The sequence below is a fragment of the Tenrec ecaudatus genome, chromosome 4 (genome assembly GCF_050624435.1).
Source record: "Tenrec ecaudatus isolate mTenEca1 chromosome 4, mTenEca1.hap1, whole genome shotgun sequence".
NCBI lineage: Eukaryota > Metazoa > Chordata > Mammalia > Afrosoricida > Tenrecidae > Tenrec > Tenrec ecaudatus.
In genome coordinates, this window is record NC_134533.1 from 173,040,355 (window position 1) to 173,059,427 (window position 19,073).

Here is a 19,073-nt window from a genome sequence, read left to right on the forward strand (position 1 = left end):
TTCCTAGCTTTTATCTATTATGCCTACATGTGGGTGTTTATGCACAGAAATATATAAGTATCTATTTCTCTACTGCCAGAATCTTAAACAAAAAAGTGGTTAAACAGAATTACACTGTATGGTCTAATTGAGAAAAACGATACCTAAGATTTTGTACCAAATGGAACTTGCTAGGAAGTGAGCAATACTTTTTATTTGTTAATTTGGGAACCATGACAACACAATAAATATTATGTCTCTCACTTTGCCGTTCACTGTTCTTTTGGCATGAGTGTCCCTGAAGAATAAACGGAGTTAAACAGTGAACTCTGAGTCTTAGCTACCTGAATTTTAGTCATTGTCCCTGAATGTCTCATTTTCTAGAATTTTACACTATTTCTTACTTCTTGACATTACAGTATCATCTGTGAAAGCCTAGATTACATACTATGTTTCTTTTTTATTCATTTCAGTTGCTTAGATTCTAAATATATTAGGAATATAAGTGTAAATTTGCAATTCCAGACTACCAGACTAGTTCAATGCATTTCTGTCAAATTACGAATTTTTAAGATACTTCTCTTTTAAATTTTACATTATCATAGGACAGAAGCTTTAAAGTTAGAGAATTCCCTTTTTTTAAAGGCATTTGGGTGTGTTTGGGTGTACACTAGTTAGTCTTCTCCCTCCCTCTCTCCCTCAATTCTAATATGGTAAAATATATATACCAAAACGTTTGCCATCTTCACTATTTTTTTTTAATTTAACAAATCTTTTTATTGGGGCTCATACAACTCTTATCACAATCCATACATACATCAATTGAGTCAAGCACTCATACATTCGTTGCCCTCGTCATTCTCAAAATTCGCCTTCCACTTGGGTTCCTGGAATCAGCTCGTTTTCCTTTTTTTCCCTCCCCCACCCTCCCCGCTACCCCTTTCTCCCTGAACCCTTAATAGTTTATAAATAGTTATTTTATCTTATCTTACACTGCCTGGTGTCTCCCCTCACACACCTTCCCATTGCCCATCTACCAGAGAGGAGGTTACACATAGATCGGTTCTCCCTTTCTATACCCCTTTCCCTCCCGGTGTCGCCACTCTCACCGCTGGTCCTGAGGGGTTCATCCGTCCTAGATTCCCTGTGTTTCCAGATCCCTACTGCACCGCTGTGTATCCTCTGGTCTAACCAGGTCTGCAAGGTAGAATTGGGATCATGATAATTGGGAAGGGCATCTTCACGTTTTAAGTGTATAATTTGGTGACATTATTTGTATTTATTCTGTTGTGCTTTCAGCAACACTATCTACACTATCCATCTTTAAAAAGTTTCGCATTATTCCAACAGAAATTCATTCTCCTTCAGCAATAACTCCTATTTCTTCCTCTTTGCACCTCCTAGTAACTAATCTGCAGTCTTTATGTATTTGCCTATTCTATATAGTTCATTTAAGTAGGATCATACAGTATCTGTCCTTTTGTATCTGACTGTTCACCATGTTTTCAGGATTCCTTTTATGTTGCATGTATCATACTTCCATGTCTTTTTATGACTGAATGGCTGTTTCACTGCATGTAAATGTCACATCTTGTTTGTTCATCTGCTGATGGACATTTGAGGCTGCTGTGAGTAATTTTGTAATTGAATCCAGCTTCCAAGTCTCTTGGGTATTACTGGGCCATTTGGTAGTCCTGTGTTTTTGGGAAACTGCCAGAATGTTTCCTTTAGTAGCTGTACCATTTTACATTCCCACCAGCAATTCCTCCACATTCTCACCAACACTTGGTTTGTTTCTACCATCCTAGGCTGATGACCAGGAGCCCTGATAAGAGTAGTGGTTACATGTTGGGCTGCTAACTGCAAGATCAGCAGTTGGACACCAGCAGCTGCTCTGTGGGAGAAAGATGGGCCTTTGTACTCTCATAAAGAGTTAAGGTCGCAGAAACTCGCAGGAGCAGTCTACCCTGTCATATAGGGTCACTGTGATTCGGAATCAATTTGATGGCAATGAATTTGGTTTGGTTTGAGGCTGATAACCCATTGGCACACAACAATGAGTGTTGTGCATGTAAGATGATATCTCTTTGTGGCTTTTTTTTGTATTTCCCCATGACTAAAAGGAGCTCTGGTAGTGTAGTGGATTGTGTGTTGGGCTGCTAACCACAAGGTCAGCAGTTCAAATCTATCAGCTTCTCTCAGGAAGAAAGATGATGCTTTCTATTTCTATAGGATTTGCAGTCTTGGAAACAGGCTGTTCTACCCTGTCCTGTAGGGTCACTATGAGTCAAAATAGACTTGATGGAGTGAAATGGGCCTTTTGTATGTTTCCATTGGAGACCTTTACCTATTTTTAATTTGTCCTTTGTTGTTGAGTTGGAATTCTTTATATGTGCTGCATATTCAGCCTTTATCAGACATATATTTTTCCCATTGATTTTCCTGTTGTGTAGTTGTCTTTTCACTACGATAGGCCTTTATGTATCTTTTTTCCCTTTTGATGAAGTATAATTTATCTCATTTTTCTTTCATTCTCAGTTTTCTGTGTGTTATATCTAAGAATCTATTACCAGAAACTAGATCTTTAAGGTTCACTCTTTCTTTTAAGAGTCTTAAGGTTTTAGTTCTCATATGTAGGTTCTTGATCCATTGTGAATTAGCTCTCACTCGTGGTGCGAGGCATTGCTCTGTTTCTTTTGCATGTGGACTCCCAGTTGTACCGGGACCACTTATGGAAGAGACGATTCCCTGCTGAATACAGCTGACATTCTTGCTACAAATCATTTGACCATACATGCATAGTTTGGAATTTTCAGCTCTGCCCTAATTGGCATACCTTATGCCAGTACCATACTTTTTTTATTACTATAACTTTATGGTATGCTTTTCAAGATTGTGTAGGATATTTGGGACTGCCTGCAAGTACTAATTAACTTGAGGACCAGCTTTTCCAGTTTTGTAAAAATGACTGATGGAATTTTGATAGATCTGTAGATCTATTTGAGTACTATTGACAACATAGCAATAGTAAGGCTTTGAATATAGCCTGTGTTTCCTTATATCTGGTCTTTAATTTCTTTTAGCAGTGTATTACACCTTTCAGTGTACAAGTGTTTTACCTCTGGCTAAATTGATATTTTATCCTTTTAGATTTTATCATAAGTGGAATTTGTTTCTCAATGTTCTTTTCAGATTGTTCACAGCTGATGTATATCATGTGCAACTCTTTTGGAAAAATATTAAATGCAGAAACATTGTGGTAATAGTTTGAAGTACCCAATGAGTCCCAACACCCTACATAACAACGTTTGGTCAAACTGTTTCTGATCTTTTCTTTAAAAAAGATGGAAAGAAGAAGGTTAATAATAATGTGTCAGTATTGGTTCATCAGTTGAAACATGTATCACCAGAATACAAGAGGTTATAATAGGAGAAATTGTTTGCAGGGAAATGAGCCTTGGTTTGCTGTGGGTTAGTGGTTGGTTGCTAACTATAAGATTGGTAGTTCAAATTCACCAGCTGCTTCCTGAAAGAAAGGTAAGGCAGATAGCTACAACAAAGATATACAGTCCCCAAAATTATGTAGGATTGCTTTGAGTTGGAACTGACTCGTTGGAAGTGGGATATGCAGTGGAAGGGAGGTGTATATAGGAATTCTATATTTCCTCAAACTTTTTTTTTTTAAAGGAAATATATTTTTTTATTTTTCATGTCAAAAACATGTTTTTGTTTGGTTGGTTTGTTTGTTGTTTTTTTTTGTTTTGTTTTTTTAACAATTTATTGGGCTCATACAATTCTTTTCACAGTTCATACATATACATACATCAATTGTATAAAGCACATCTGTACAGTCTTTGCCCTAATCATTTTTTTCTCTTTTCTTCTTTTACATTTTATTAGGGACTCATACAACTCTTACCATAATCCATACATATACATACATCAATTGTATAAAGCACATCCATACATTCCCTGCCCCAATCATTCTCAAGGCATTGTATATATGTATATATATATATATATATCATATTAAATGAAGGGGGAAGTGCAGAGTGGAGAACCAAGGCCCAAGTGTCGACCAATGGAGATCCCCTCATAGAGGGGTTTAGGAGAGGAGATGGGTTAATTAGGGTGTCAGGTAGTATCGATGAAGAACACAGCTTTCCCCCAGATCCTGGATGCTTCCTCCCCCCAACTACCATGATCCGAATTCTACCTTGCAGGGCTGGATAGGACAGAGGCTGTACACTGGTGCATATGAGGGTTGGAGGTACAGGGAATCCAGGGTGGATGATACCTTCAGGACCAAGGGTGTGAGGGACGATGCTGGGAGAGTGGAGGGTGAGTGGGTTGGAAAGGGGGAACTGATTACAAGGATCCACATGTGACCTCTTCCCTGGGAGAGGGACAGCAGAGAAGGAAGGAAGGGAGACTCCGGATAGGGCAAGATATGACAAAATAACGATGTATAAATTACCAAGGGCATATGAGGGAGGGGGGACTGGGGAGGGAGGGGGAAAAAAAAAAGAGGACCTGATGCAAGGGGCTTAAGTGGAGAGCAAATGCTTCAAACTTTTTTTAAGCCTGAAACTTAAAAACAGAACAAAGTAAAAACGTGAGAGAGAGGGCATTATAAATTAAGTTAAAGACCCTTGGCTAGTCCTCTTTCTACTTAGTAAACTGTAATAAAATAAGAAAATAGCCTTTTTGTCCATCTTTTTAAAATTCTAGCATATATCTCTATAAATAGTATTTAAAAAATTTTTAGTCATTTTATTGGGGGCTCATACAACTCTTAACACAATCTATACATCCATTCATTGTGTGTCAAGCACATTTGTACATTTGTTGCCATCATTCTCAAAACATTTGCTTTCTACTTGAGCCCTTGGTATTAGCTCCTCATTTTCACCTCCCTCCCTGCTCCCTCCTCCCTCATGGACCCTTGATAAATAAATTATTATTATTTTGTTATATTTTGCACTGTCCGACATCTCCCTTCACCTACTTTTCTGTTCTTTGTCCCCCAAGGAGGAGGTTATATGTAGGTCATTGTAATCGGTTCCTCCTTTCTATCCCACCTTCCCTCCATCCTCCAAGTATCGCCACTCTCAGCACTGGTCATGAAGGGATCATCTGTCCTGGATTCGCTATGTTTCCTGTTCCTATCTGTACCAGTGTACATCCTCTGGTCTAGCCGGATTTGTAAGGTAGAACTGGGATCATGATAGTTGGGGGAAGAAACATTTAAGAACTAGAGGAAAGTTGTATGTTTCGTTGTTGCTACTCTGCCCCTTGAATGGCTCATCTCCTCCCAGCAGCCCTCTGTAAGGAGATGTCCAGTTGCCTACACATGGGCTTTGGGTCTCCACTCTGCACTCCCCCTCATTCACAGTGATATAATTTTTTGTTCTTTGATGCCTGGTACCTTATCCCTTCGACACCTCGTGATCATACAGGCTGGCGTGCTTTTTCCATGTGGACTTTGTTGCTTCTGATCTAGATGGCCGCTTGTTTACTTTCAAGCCTTTAAGACCCCAGATGCTATATAATTGATAGCCGGGCACCATCAGCTTTCTTCATCACATTTGCTTATGTACCCATTTGTCTTCAGTGATTGTGTCAGGAAAGTGAGCGTCATGGAATGCCAGTTTAATAGAACAAAGTATTCTTGCATTGAGGGAGTATTTGAATGGTGGCCCAATGTCCATCTGCTACCTTAATAATAAACCTCTAAATATATGCACATAGATCTAGTTCCCCATGTTCGTACATAAATATATTTATATATGTACATGCCTGTATTTACACCTCTATAAATGCCTTTACCTCCTGGTTCTTTCCTCTATTTCCTTTTACTTTCCTCTTGTCCCACTATCATGCTCAACCTTCATTTTGGGTTTCAGTAATTCCCCTCGGTTACATTGCCCTTGATCAAGCCCTACCAGGCCTCTTAGACCCTCCTCACCACTGATTTTTGGATCACTAGTTGTTCCCTTGTCCCTGGGGTTGTTAACACCACGTTCTTTCCCCTACCTCCCCCTCTCCCATGTCCCCCTGGAATCGTAGGTTCTGTTGTTTTCTCCTCCAAATTGTTTATCCAGACTATTTTGTCTAGGTAGACCTGCAGAGATAATATGCACAAAAACAAGACAGCAAAACAAAGTAACAAAAGAAAACAAGAAAAATGACAAAAAGAAAAACATGTAAATAGTTCACGGTCTGTTTGTTGACCTTTAGGAGTGTTTTCTGGTTGAGTCTGATGGGGTGCCACACCCTGGCCTCAAAGTCTATTTTTGGTACTCCCTTGGGACTTCCTTGCTCTGCTTCCCTTGCTTTTCTGTTGCACGCCCTTAGTGTTTTGACTCAGTGTGGTGGGGTCAGACTGGGCACAGTTCCCACACTGTATCTCCAGTGTTGTTCCCCGTAGGACTATGGGACCGTGAGGGATGTCGTGTCTCATAGTGGGACGGGCCATATGGTCCTCTCTTTGCATTGGCTGCTCTGAGCGGGGATATTGTCCTCAAGACTTGGTGGGTCAGGATGCGCTCCATTCTTCCTCCCCCTTCATTTGCTCCTGTGTGCTCTGATCAGACATGTCCCACTCCCTGAGCTGTAGCTTCAGTGCTGTCCTCTATAGTAAATTCTTCTGGGGGTGCGGCCGCTGTCCACGTATTTGGGATTGGGGAAATAGTATTGTTTTATATGTATTATTCTTTTTAAGTACTCCTTTGGCATAGGCTTATGAAACAGGCACATGTGGGGAAACTGCCAGAATAGTAGCTCAATAACTAGAGAGAGATTAGGGAATGGGAGAATGATGCAGGAGAAAAGTAGGGGTCGGATTTGAAAGAATCTGTGTGCTGAACAGTTAAATTTTGATTTTAAAAATGAGAGTTAAGGAGCCCTGGTAACATAGTGGGTTACATGGTGGGCTGCTAACTACAAGATCAGCAGTTCAAAACCAGCAGCAGCTCTTTGGGAGAGTGGTGAGGCTATCTCCTTTCATAAAGATTAAGCCTTAGAAATTGTAGGTCACTATTAATCAGAATTGACTTGTTGGTAGTTGAGTTTGTTTGTTTTCAGAGGCTACTAATGCTAAAACTTATTTCAGCTTTGAATTACAGTTTAACTGTTGAGCAGGCGTCCTCAAACTTTTTAAACAGGGGGCCAGTTCACTGTCCCTCAGACCCATTGGAGGGCCGGACTATAGTTTTTTTAAAAAGCTACGAACAAATTCCTATGCACACTGCACATATCTTATTTTGAAGTAAAAAACAAAATGGGCGAAAACACCTGGCCAGCCGGATAAATGTCCTCAGCCGTAGTTTGAGGATGTCTGATGTAGAGGGTGTCTGACAGAAAGACTAGAAAGGAAGTTACTATAGTCATCTTAGTAAGAGATTATGAGAAGCAGAATTTAAGGCAGTGGCAGTGAGGATGGAAAGCAAAGAGGAAATTTACCCAGAGAACATCCTCCCTCCCCCCACCCCATCTCTCTTTTTCCACGCCATTTAATTAGGAGCTAATGGAAACATCCCAGAGAACATCTGGATCAATGATAGCAGAGACTGAGTGACCTAGATGTAGAGATGTGGTAAGAACGAAGGGGGTCTTAGGATGATTTTTCGTTTTGGTTTTTGGGTAACGGGACAAGATGGACTGGGAAAATAAAGAGTATAAGGAGGTCCAAGGTAAAGATTAATAATAAGGGTTCCTGGGGAGGGGAGATGAGGGAAGGGATAAAGGGGAGCTGATAGCAAAGAGTTCAAGAAGAAAGAAAATGTTTTGAAATTGATGGTGGCAGCTATTGTACAGCTGTGCTTGATCTAATTGAATTATGGATTGTTACAATATCTGTAAGAGCCCCCAATAAAAGATTTATAATTAAAAAAAGAAAATGGAAAAAATTTAATTTCCGTTTGAGATATATAGAGTCTGAGAGTCTAATGGGACAGCCTTAGTGTCTAATGGCCAGTTGCACTGTGGTGGAAAAGTCTAGCTTGAACATGAAGAGTTCCAAGACTTGAACATCACCTGGGGAGAGGTCAGAGTGCAAAGAGCCAGAGATCAATCCTGGAACTCTTGGTTTGTTAAAATTTAAAAAGCTGGCAGAAAACAAAAATCAGTTCACACAGGCCCTTGAGTATGATAGGTCAGAGAGTGGAGAGAAAGTCGGGACAGACTATTATTGCAGAAAGCTAAGAAGAGAGTTTTAAGGAGTCAGTGATGTCAGAAATCCAGAATGGACAAGAGAGATAGCAATAGAAAACTTCATTTGGCTTTGATAGAAGTCATTAGTGACCTTTGCATGAGCACATTCAATGAAGTGACTTGGGTGGAAGCCAGATTGCAGTCAATTGAAGAGAGTGGGACGTGAGGAAGGAAGTGGGAGGAAACTTGGCTGTAAAGAAGATTTGGCAGAGTTGAATCAGGATGCTTCACTCTTCTCTCTTTTTATTGTAAGGTGAGAGATTTTGAACCTATGATGAAGAAGAACTAAGAAAGGGAGAGAGTCAAGACAAACAGGAAAGATGGGGCCTTTGAGCTTGAGAACCCCTTGGGATGATGATCACATAGCCTGTGGTTAGTGGTGGTGGTTGATCTTGAGTTGCAGGAGGAGGGAGGACAGCTTTTGGTCACAAAGGTCTACCTATATATATTAGCAGCTTATGCCAGGTTCTGAAAATTCAAGTTAGACAGCACCTCCATCATAAAGAAGCTCAAAAGATACTATTTGAAAGCATAAGGATCAGAATCATTTTTAGAAACCTAGTCCTGTGGCCTATCTGACATGACAGGTTGACTTGTGAACCTGAATTTCAAGTTTTTTTATTTTCATAATAATTTTAAGAATGTGGGTTATTGCAACATTAAAACTCTACAGATACTCGAATGATTTGGGCTCTTGAATACTTTGGATTTCATGTCTCATGCTAACTATTTTGACTACCGGTAACTTTACTTTGAACCTATTTAATGCCTTTGTGGCTCATTGTTAGGTTCTATCTATTTTGTAGGGGTGAGTGTGTGTTGAATTAACACTAATCCATAGCAGCTGTTCCTTGCTATTTTATGAAGGGCAAATGCTATTCTTACTGCCTGGAAGTATGTTTGTTTCCCCATTGTTTATTTTAAAACATGCCAGGATAAATGTAGAGCATATATTTTGTTTTCTAGGTTGCAATTAGTGTTGGTTCCTTGCCACTCTGTTGTTGCATCAGTCATCTGGTAGCACTGTGTAGAAAGATGAAATCATTTAAAAATGCGTTGACCTTTAAAAAAGTCTAGTTTAGTTGCCTTGAAATACTTCCCAGGGGGTGACACTGGTAGTGGAATGGCTTGCCTCACACAGTGCTTCTCAGAGGAGGTGTGAGCTGGCCTTTTGGATGTTTATCTGTTTCTCAAGCCCATGTGCTTTCTGTTTCTTAGGCATCAGCTTCCCTTTTGTGAAAGAACTCTTACTAGACAACATTACAATTACCTATATTTTAGGTTTTATCAATAATGTACCTGTACACTATCTTAATATAAATTGAGCAGACAGATCCTAGAAGGATGTAATTGATGTTTTTGTGTTAAATTTCTAAGAAAGATTGCAAGTACAAAACTAATAAACTACTAATAAAGGATATTTTCTATACATTGCTATGACTTTCTAAAAATTTTTTTAAAAAAGTTGATGTCAGAAGAGAAAACACTTTTGTAAGCTTTTCCTACCTGTGTTTGCCATTGTACTTGTTCTTATATACAAGTATTTGCAAGTATAGGTATTCAAGTATATACAAGTATATGCAAGTATAATTTAGCCTGGAAACCTTTATATCAGGTATTCTACAAAGACTGTGGTGTCCACTTAGGACAGAGGGGTTGGAAGGTGGGAAATTGTTAAAACAGGGAGGGTTCAATAAGAGGTCACCATTAAGAGTCAGCTTAGCTCTTTAGAAATGTGCTGTGATCTTGCTAGGTAAAGATCAAGTGTCTCCCTCCTATATTGTTTTCTTCCCTATAAGCATTGTATCTTTTCCTAACCTGGTTGTGAGCTTCTTTAGGACAGAAATGCTGCCTTACTCGACTTTTCAGCACCTGGTGTAATTGCTTATATATGCTAGACCCTTGCGACTCTTGGCTTGAGCCCTTATGAGATTTTGGCAAAAGTGTAGGTAGCTCCTGGTTTATGATAAGGTTCTGTTTTGATGACTGTATTAAAAATCAGTTCTGACCTAAGTTATTTTGTTTTGTTTTTAATTAAAAGTTCATTTTATTGGGAGCTCTTACAGCTCTTATAACAATCCATACATCAATTGTATCAAGCATAAATTTGTACATATGCTGCCATCATTATTTTCTAAACATTTACTTTCTCTTGAGCCCATGGTATCAGCTTCTCTTTTTTCCCTCCCAACTCTCCCACCTTTTGACCCTTTGGTAAGTTACCATATATACTTGAGTATAAGCCGACCCAAATGTCAGCCAAGGCATCTAATTTTACCACAAAAAATGCATTAAAAATATGCTGGAAACTCGGCTTATACACGAGTATATACAGTATTATTGTTTTTGTTATACCGACTTCCCTGTGGTTTCTGTTCGTTCCCCTAGGGTGGTGGTGGTGGTAGTGGTGGTGGTTGTTATGTGTCGATCATTACGATCAGTTCCCCCTTCCTCCCTCCTCTCCCCACATTTCCCCTACCCTCCTGGTATCACAACTCCCATCCCTGTTTCTGGATTCCCTGTGTCGTGAGCTCTTATCTCTTGTCTGTACCTGTGTACATGCTCTGGTCTAGCCCTCAGTGAAAGGCAGGATTGGGGTCATGATAGCAGGGGGTGAGGAAGCCTCAAGGAACCAGAGGAATATTGTGTATTTCATCGGTGCTATACTACGCCTTGGTTGACTCATTCCTTCCTTGTGACCCTTCTGTGAGGGGATGTCCCATTGTCTCCAGATGGGTTTTTTTTTAGCTTGTTTTATTTTATTTTATTTTTTTAGACATTTTATTAGGGGCTCATACAACTCTTATCACAATCCATACATATGCATACATCAGTTGTATAAAGCACTTTTGTATATTCTTTGCCCTAATCATTTTCAAAGCATTTGCTCTCCACTTAAGCCCTTTGCATCAGGTCCTCTTTTTTCCCCCCTCCCTCCCCGCTCCCCCCTCCCTCATGAGCCCTTGATAATTTATAAATTATTATTTTGTCATATCTTTCCCTATCCGGCGTCTCCCTTCACCCCCTTCTCTGTTGTCCGTCCCCCAGGAAGGAGGTCATATGTAGAATCTACTCTCCCAGTATCACCCCTCACCCCCTGGTTCTGAAGGTATCATCCACCCTGGATTCCCTGTGCCTCCAGCTCATATATGCAACAATGTACAACCTCTGCTCTATCCAGACTTGCAAGGTAGAATTTGGATCATGGTAGTTGGGGGGGAGGAAGCATCCAGGATCTGGGGGCTGTATTCTTCATCGGTGCTACGTTGCACCCTGACTGACTCATCTCCTCCCCTAGACCCCTCTGTGAGGGGGTCTCCATGGCCGACAAATGGGCTTTGGGTCTCCACTCTGCACTTCCCCCTTCATTCACGATGGTAAGATTTTTTTTTTTGATGATGCCTTATCCCTGATCCCTTTGACACCTCGTGATTACACAGGCTGGTGTGCTTCTTCCATGTGGGCTTTGTTGCTTCTGAGCAAGATGGCCGCTTGTTCACCTTCAAGCCTTTAAGACCCCAGACACTATCTGTTTTGATAGCCGGGCACCATCAGCTTTCTTCGCCACACTTGCTTATGCACCCATTTGTCCTCGGCAATCGTATCATGGAGGTGTGCAGCCAATGATATGATTTTTTTGTTCTTTGATGCCTGATAACTGATCCCTTCGGGACCACATGATCACACAGGCTGGTGTGTTCTTCCATGTGAGTTTTCTTGCTTCTGAGCTAGATAGCTGCTTGTTTATCTTCAAGCCTTTAAGACCCCAGATACTATCTCTTTAGATAGCCGGGCACCATCAGCTTTCTTTACCACATTTACTTGTTCACCCGCTTTGGCTTTAGCAGTTGTGTCAGGAGGGTGAGCATCATAGAATGCCAATTTAATAGAAGAAAGTATTCATGCATTGAGGGAGTGAGGTTTGGGTTCTTTGCTCCAAACCCCCACATTCTCAATAATATGTCTTTGTTTGTTTCCTTGTTTTGGGTCTTCTGATACCTGTTACCTGTTCCCATCTACACCTCACGATCTCACAGGCTGTTGTGCTTCCATGTGGGCCTGTTGCTTCTCAACTAGATGGCTGCTTGTTTAAATTCAAGCCTTTAATATCCCAGACTCTATATCTTTTGATAGCTGGGTACTATACCTTTCTTTACCACATTTGCTTATGAACCCACTTTGTCTTTAGCGATTGTACCAGGAGGGTGAGCACCACAGAATGCCTGTTTTGTTAGAACACAATTTTTGCATTGAGGGAGGGCATGAGCAGAGGCCAAAAGTCCATCCACTTCCTCAATGTACTGCCATATAAATATGTGTACATAGACCAATATCTCTGTTTTTGTGAATTAATGTATTTACATATATACACACCTATGCTCTACCTCTATCCATAGCTTTGCCTCCTTGATTTTTCCTCTGTTTCCTTTTACCTTCCTCCTGCCCCACCATCATTGCCTGCCCTTCTGCCTCTTAATAATTCTTCTCAGCTAGATTGCTGTTGCTCCAACACCCCCAGGCTCTGTCCATCCTCCTCATTGTTAATTTTAATTCCCTAGTTGTTCCTCTCTCTGTGGTGTTGTTTGCTCACCGCTCCCTCTCCCTGCCTCCTCCTTTCCTCAAGTGCATCAGGAACCGTCGGTCCTGTTGCTTTCTCTTTGAGCTTGCTTCCCATGCCTATCTTGTATAAGTGGGGAAACCAACAGTAAGAGACCAAACAAAAAGAAAACAAAAGATTGAATAAGAAGAGAGAGAGAAAGAAAAGGTAATAGTAACTAACAAAACCCCAAAACAAACAAGAAAGCCATGCATACTTCTAGGTATGTCTGTAACCTTTTTGACTTATCTCCGCTGGTCCTGGGGGAAGTTTTCATTATTGTTATTTATTAGTAGTACTTATGTAAATCCAACTTTAATTGTCTTTGGGGATATGGAGCATTGTTCATAAATAATTACGAGAGCACATCTGAGAATGATAAAATCAGCAGATTACATGCTTTAGTATTGGATATGGTACATATATTGCTAATGATAAGATGTACCCCCCTCCCCCGATGGTCTTAAGTATGATTCTTCAGACTTGAATGTACTGCAGATCAGGGACGACCTGTATAACAGGATGGGAAGAAGCAACTACATAGTTATCAGAAGGTAAATCAGAATCAGAGTTAGGGTGTGGTTAAGAACAGAGGAAACCACCATAAGAGAGAGAGACGTGAGGTTTTTATGTTTCATGTGGTATATCAAGCCACTTCCTTGGTAATCTGGCCCAGGTATTTATTCATTTTTTTATTGAGCAGACTTTTAGACAGGAAACTTTTGGGGGTGACAGCAGCATGCACTTTTAATACAGTATAACCAAGACATACTAGAGGCATGTGCAGAATATTAACCTATAAAGGAAGGAATGAAGGAAATTTTCCTACAATGTGGTATTTGAGCTGGATTAAAGAGAAGGGAGACCCCCTCCTTCAAACAAACAGTCTGAAGAAAAACTTAAACTGTTCATGCAGAACAAGTGATGGGAGGTAGGACAGGGACTTAACAGAATTCGGTACTTTAACCACAGGTAATGGGCTTTGCATAGGATGATGTGATCATGAATGTGTTTGAAAGACTAATTTGGCAATCGTGTAACCATATAGATAATGAATTGTAGGGCTGCGTCTGGTGGCAGAAAGGTGGAGTTAAAGGCAGTTGCAGTAGTCCTAGCAAAAGGTGAGGAAGTTCTCTTGTATGATTTAATGTATAAGAAATGTCCAAAGTAGGCAAATGCATAGAGACAGGAAGTAGATTACTGCTTTGCTGGAGGTTATTGGAGAGAGGAGGGGAGAAGGTATTGGAATCTCTTTTTTTGTAGTGATTAAAAAGTGGTATTCTTGAATTAGACAGTGGTGATAGTTACATAATTTGGACCCATTGAATTGCCCATTTTAAAGGGTGGATTTTATGATAAGTGCATTATAGCTCTAGATCTGTCTAATGTACACATAGAGAGAAAGAGGTGATGACCTTCGTATAAGCAGGGAGAGCAGGATAAAGAAGGTGAAGATGCAGCTAAGAGAGACTTGGTGGTAGAGGATCTATGGTACTTGGGGATTCGATTTTGGCCATCTCCAAAGTGAAAGAGCGGTTGGTTCTGATGTCTCTAGTTTGGGTGATTGGGATTACAGGAAAAGGAATTTGGGCAGTAGGGGCGAGATGTGGGCAGCAAGTTCGGAGCAATGAAGTGAATTTTGTGTGAAATGTGTTTTAAATCTGCAGTTAAGTGCGAAAGTCCACATTTTAGGAATGACCAAGCTCTGAGTGTTTAGGAATTAACTGAAGAAATCAGTCCAATGGATATTTGTCCATTCATTCTGTCTTCTCCCTTTTTATCATCAGATCTGGTGCAGTGGGTGTTGTTTGTGTTTGCTTTTTGTCGTTTTGTGTCAAGTGGATCTCTGTATTGCTTTTGTAGGCAGAGGCCAGGCTAGCTGCCAAACGGGCTGCACGAGCAGAAGCAAGGGACATACGCATGAGAGAACTGGAACGACAACAAAGAGAGGTAATGGGGGGATGTCTACAAACCAGTTTTGTGTTACTGTAAACCTGTATCTATGTGTAGGATTAGAAACTCTTGGGGAAGATATTTACTAACAATACCTGGGAAGTATGATTGGTTTTTAGAAATTTTGAATATGTTCTTATCATTAAAAAACAAAAATATTTTTTAAAAAAGATATTGAAATCAGACAGATTCATTAGAAGATTCTGGATTAAGTGGGAGAAATATTTGGAACAAAGTAAAGAGAGACCAGGCATATTGGTTGGTTAGAGATAGGTGGGCACCCTTGCCTAAGACTATGACCCTTAGGCACCCTTTAGGTCTGAAACTGTACTAAACCCCCTGTTAGGATAACCAACCATTGAAGACCCAAAGGGCAGCATTTTCCCAAGCATAAAGGTGAGGATAGGAAGAAGACTAGACACAGGAAACACAAGGAGGAATGGGATAAGTGATAGTCCATTCAAGGGATTGAAATGGATGAGTTGAAACAAAATGCATAAAAATTGCTAAATGTACAACTCATTTGTTCTGTAAAAATTCACCTATATCATAATTTAAAACTTAAGAAAAGATATTGGGCTAATTTAAAATTAAATATATATTCATTTACTCTTTTTACCTTTTCATCCTGGAATTGATGTGGCTCTGAAAAATCCTATGAAAATATATTTTTATTTCTTATCTTACGAAGGGAAAACACCTGTGGAACAGTATTAAATACATTATTTTAATGTTAGTAGTGTTAATAGGTTAGAGAGAAATTGATAGATTTCATATTGTCATACTTCAGAAAAACACAAACAATTGCTAGGTTGCTAATTTTTTTTAAACCTCTTACATGATGGGACTTGAGAAAATTTGTAGAAAAAAAGGAAATGGAAGATAATGGAATTTTCCCACAAACTTTTTGAAGTCTCCTCATATTGTTCTAAGTATTAGAAACAATTCTTATTGAAATAGAAATATTGCAATCCATTATTTTTTAGACTTAAAATGATAATAAACGATAAGAGGAGACTGACTAAATATAAGTTTAGTTTAGGGTCATCGGTATTGTAGAGAATCATGTGTCTCACTATTGAATATAGTTAACTTAGTAAGCTTTCATGCTTTTAATGTGTAGTTTACTTTGGGTGTATTGTTGTTCTTCAGGGAAATTTGATGACTAACCATTTTTAGTGACTGAAGTTTGGAAAACTGCTGTGCTCATGAAACTTTTGCATTTATAGCACTCTCGTCATCCCTATGAGCGGAAGTGGGGACAGATTCAGAAGTGGCTGGTAGGCCAGGATTGCCTGTCATGCATGTATTGACGAGTTGCTGAAATAATGTAGTCTTAAAGTAAAACATTGACTAATTGTTTGAAAAATAAGGATATTTGGCATGTGTGAACCTAAAGGTCAAAGAGTATCTCTTCTGTCTACACAGTGGGTCAAATGGGTACTTATAGTTCAATCATTTTCCCTTTTTGGGGTGAATAATAATTAGATAAATTATTTTTAGCATTTTCTTTTTCTAGACAACGTCTTCACTCACATTCAGCTCATGAATCTGCTCTACCAAGAAGGATTGAGTTGATTGATTTATTTTCTTTCAATGGATTTGTTCTTCTCATCCTCAAAACAGTATTTCTTTCTGTCTCTCTTCTGCCTGCCTCCTTGTTCCCATTTCTTTCTCGTATTACTAACTTTGCAGGGCCTTAATTGAGAAATGAATCAAGCTGTTCTTCCATTTCTTCGGAAGATTACTCAGTTTCTTTTCAGCTGCCACCTCCCTTTTCAAGTCCTCTACCACAGCTCTCTAAATTGTTAGTCACTAAGATTGTGAGCTACCAGAATGTGAGTCATTGTGAGTTGTTTCTAAATTTGAACTTTTTTTGAGGAACAGTTTATTTCAAAAAGACACTTGTCAATTTTCAGTATCAAACAGTTGTACTATTGGTTTTTCCCTCTGCCAGTTAGCACTCCAATGAGACCACACCAAAGGAGAGTACATGTTAAGCCAATAAGCTACAGGATCCCCCAATATACCTCAAAGAAACTTCTCTAACAGGGGAAACCGAGTGGGAAGAGGACCTTTTTTCAATGACATAACAATGTTTTTTTTAATACCACAAAATGACACTAACATCTGTTCTTTTTTTATCCCCCATTCCTATTTTGAAAAATTTCTGAGTATTTATTTATTTTATTACTATCTTTTTAATCATTTCATTGGGGGGCTTGTACAACTCTTATCCCAATCCATCTATCCATCCATTCCATCAAGCACATTTTTACGTTTGTTGCCATCATTTTCAAAACATTTTCTTTCTGCTTGAGTCCTTGGTATCAGCTTCTCGTTTTTCCCCTCCCTCCCTCCCTCAGTAACCCTTGATAATTTATAAATTATTATTATTTTTTCATGTCTTAAACTGACCGATGTCTCCTTTCACCCACTTTTCTGTTGTCCACCCCCCTGGGAGGGGTTTATAGGTAGAGCACTGTGATTGGTTCACCCTTCTCTCCTCACCTTCCTCTTCCCCTCCTGATATGGTTACTCTCATAATTGGTCCTGAGGGGTTTATCTGTCCTGGATTCCCTGTGTTTCAAGCTGTTATCTGTACCTGCGTACATGCTACATGCTCTGGTCTAGCCAGATTTGTAAGGTAAAATTGGGGTCATGGTAGTGGTGGTGGGGAAATATTAAAGAACTAGAGGAAAGTTGTATGTTTTACCCGTGTTGTACAGCACCCTGACTGGCTCCTCTCTTCCTTGTGACCCTTCTGTAAGGGGATTTCCAATTGTCTGCAGATGGGTTTTGGATTCTCCACTTCACGCTCCCCCCTTATTCACATTGATCAGATTTTTTTATTCTGGGTCTTAGATGCGTGATACCTGATCACATCGACACCTCATGATCACACAGGCTGATGTGCTTCTTCCATATGGCTTTGTTGTTTCTCAGCTAGATAGCTTATTCTTCATCTTCAAGCTTTTAAGACCCAGATGCTGTGTCTTGATAGCCGGGCACCATGAGCTTTTTTCACCACATTTGCTTATGCACCCACTTTGTCTTCAGCAATCATGTTGGGAAGGTGAGCATCATGGAATGTCAGGTTACTAGAACAAAGTGTTCTTGTGTTGAGGGAGTACTTGAGTAGAGGCTTAATGTGTCCACCTTTTTCCCCCTTCTGGCTAACCTCTCATGGAGTTACCTTTTGGTTTGGCTTATGCTCTGAAGCTGGGGTTGTGGCTGAGCTCTGTCAGACTCTCAGTAAGGCAGCTTCAGACTTATGGGCTTTCTCTATGGAGAAGATGATATGCATTAAACTAGAAAATTACCTTCCAAAAATAAAGAGGCATTCGAGGGCTGCTTCAAAGCAGTAGCATTAATTTGGAGTTTTATGTGTGGTTGTCATAACAAAAAATGGTAATTACAAAATGTGTACATGCATCACAATATCTAAAGACACTTGTACTGCGCTGATGTTCCTGTAAACATTGTTCCCAAAGATGCTCAGTCCCTAGTCCAGTTGGGATTTCTGGGGGGAGGCAGAGAGAGTTTGGCAGAGGAAAGGGTGGGCTGGGGTGGCTGGTGCAAGGAGAAAGCAGCCTTCCAGTTAAAGCTCTGCCCTCATTTTAAAGGTCAGCTTTGGACAGGCTGGTCCCAGGGTAAGAGTGGTAGGGTGGGGCTGGGGTGTTCTCCATCGCTTTCAGGTCAGGAAGCGTTTGGTCCAGCATCCTTTGTGTACAGCGGCGCTCTTGTTTGTTTTCCGAATCACCAGTGGTCTTTTCCTGCATAGCTATTGCCTCCATGAGTTTATCAGTAAGCTTCTCTTCCTCGTTTTTGTCTTCCTTTTTGGAAAACCTTTCTGCAGCAGCACTCAAACACGTTGTGTTCTGGTCCATTCATGTGAACGGCTCATCTGTCCTTCAGCAATGGGCCTCTGCTAGCTCAGCTCTCTCCTCTGTGGATTCCAGGTCCCCTTCAGTAATGGCTAACTTATGAGCTACCTCCTTGGACTTCCCATCTGCCTCTTCTGCAGTGTGCTTCATTTTCCTCCAGTTCCAGCTTTTCTTTACCTTTTAAGGCATTGTTCTCAGCAAGCTCATTCCGCTCTCGTCAGTAGTCTTCTCTACCTCCTCAGCTTTTACAGAGCAGGGGACAGCTCTTTAACCAGCTGGATCCAGTGGTTCAAGGAGGCCATCTCAGCCTCAGCCAGTTCTGGGCTGCCTTTCCCCTTCTACTTCTGCTGGAGGCACTCGCCCTTCCCGTCAGCATCACTAGCCTGTTGCTGCAGAACCTGAATCTTGTGCTTCACCATCTTGGTCTTGGTGCTCCCGGCCAT

At 40.3% G+C, this 19,073-nt stretch overlaps 1 protein-coding gene and 1 pseudogene across 11 annotated transcripts in view; one reads left to right on the top strand and one right to left on the bottom strand.

The window, feature by feature from the left end:
• LRRFIP2 (LRR binding FLII interacting protein 2) overlaps positions 1–19,073 on the top strand; it is a 120,453-nt gene that overhangs the window by 34,090 nt on the left and 67,290 nt on the right. For all 11 annotated transcript variants that reach the window (XM_075547074.1, XM_075547065.1, XM_075547063.1 and 8 more), the window contains exon 3: positions 14,654–14,740. In XM_075547074.1, the coding sequence (XP_075403189.1) occupies positions 14,654–14,740 (87 nt within the window). The remainder of the gene's footprint in view (positions 1–14,653; positions 14,741–19,073) is intronic.
• Positions 18,364–19,073, bottom strand: LOC142444619 (uncharacterized; annotated as a pseudogene).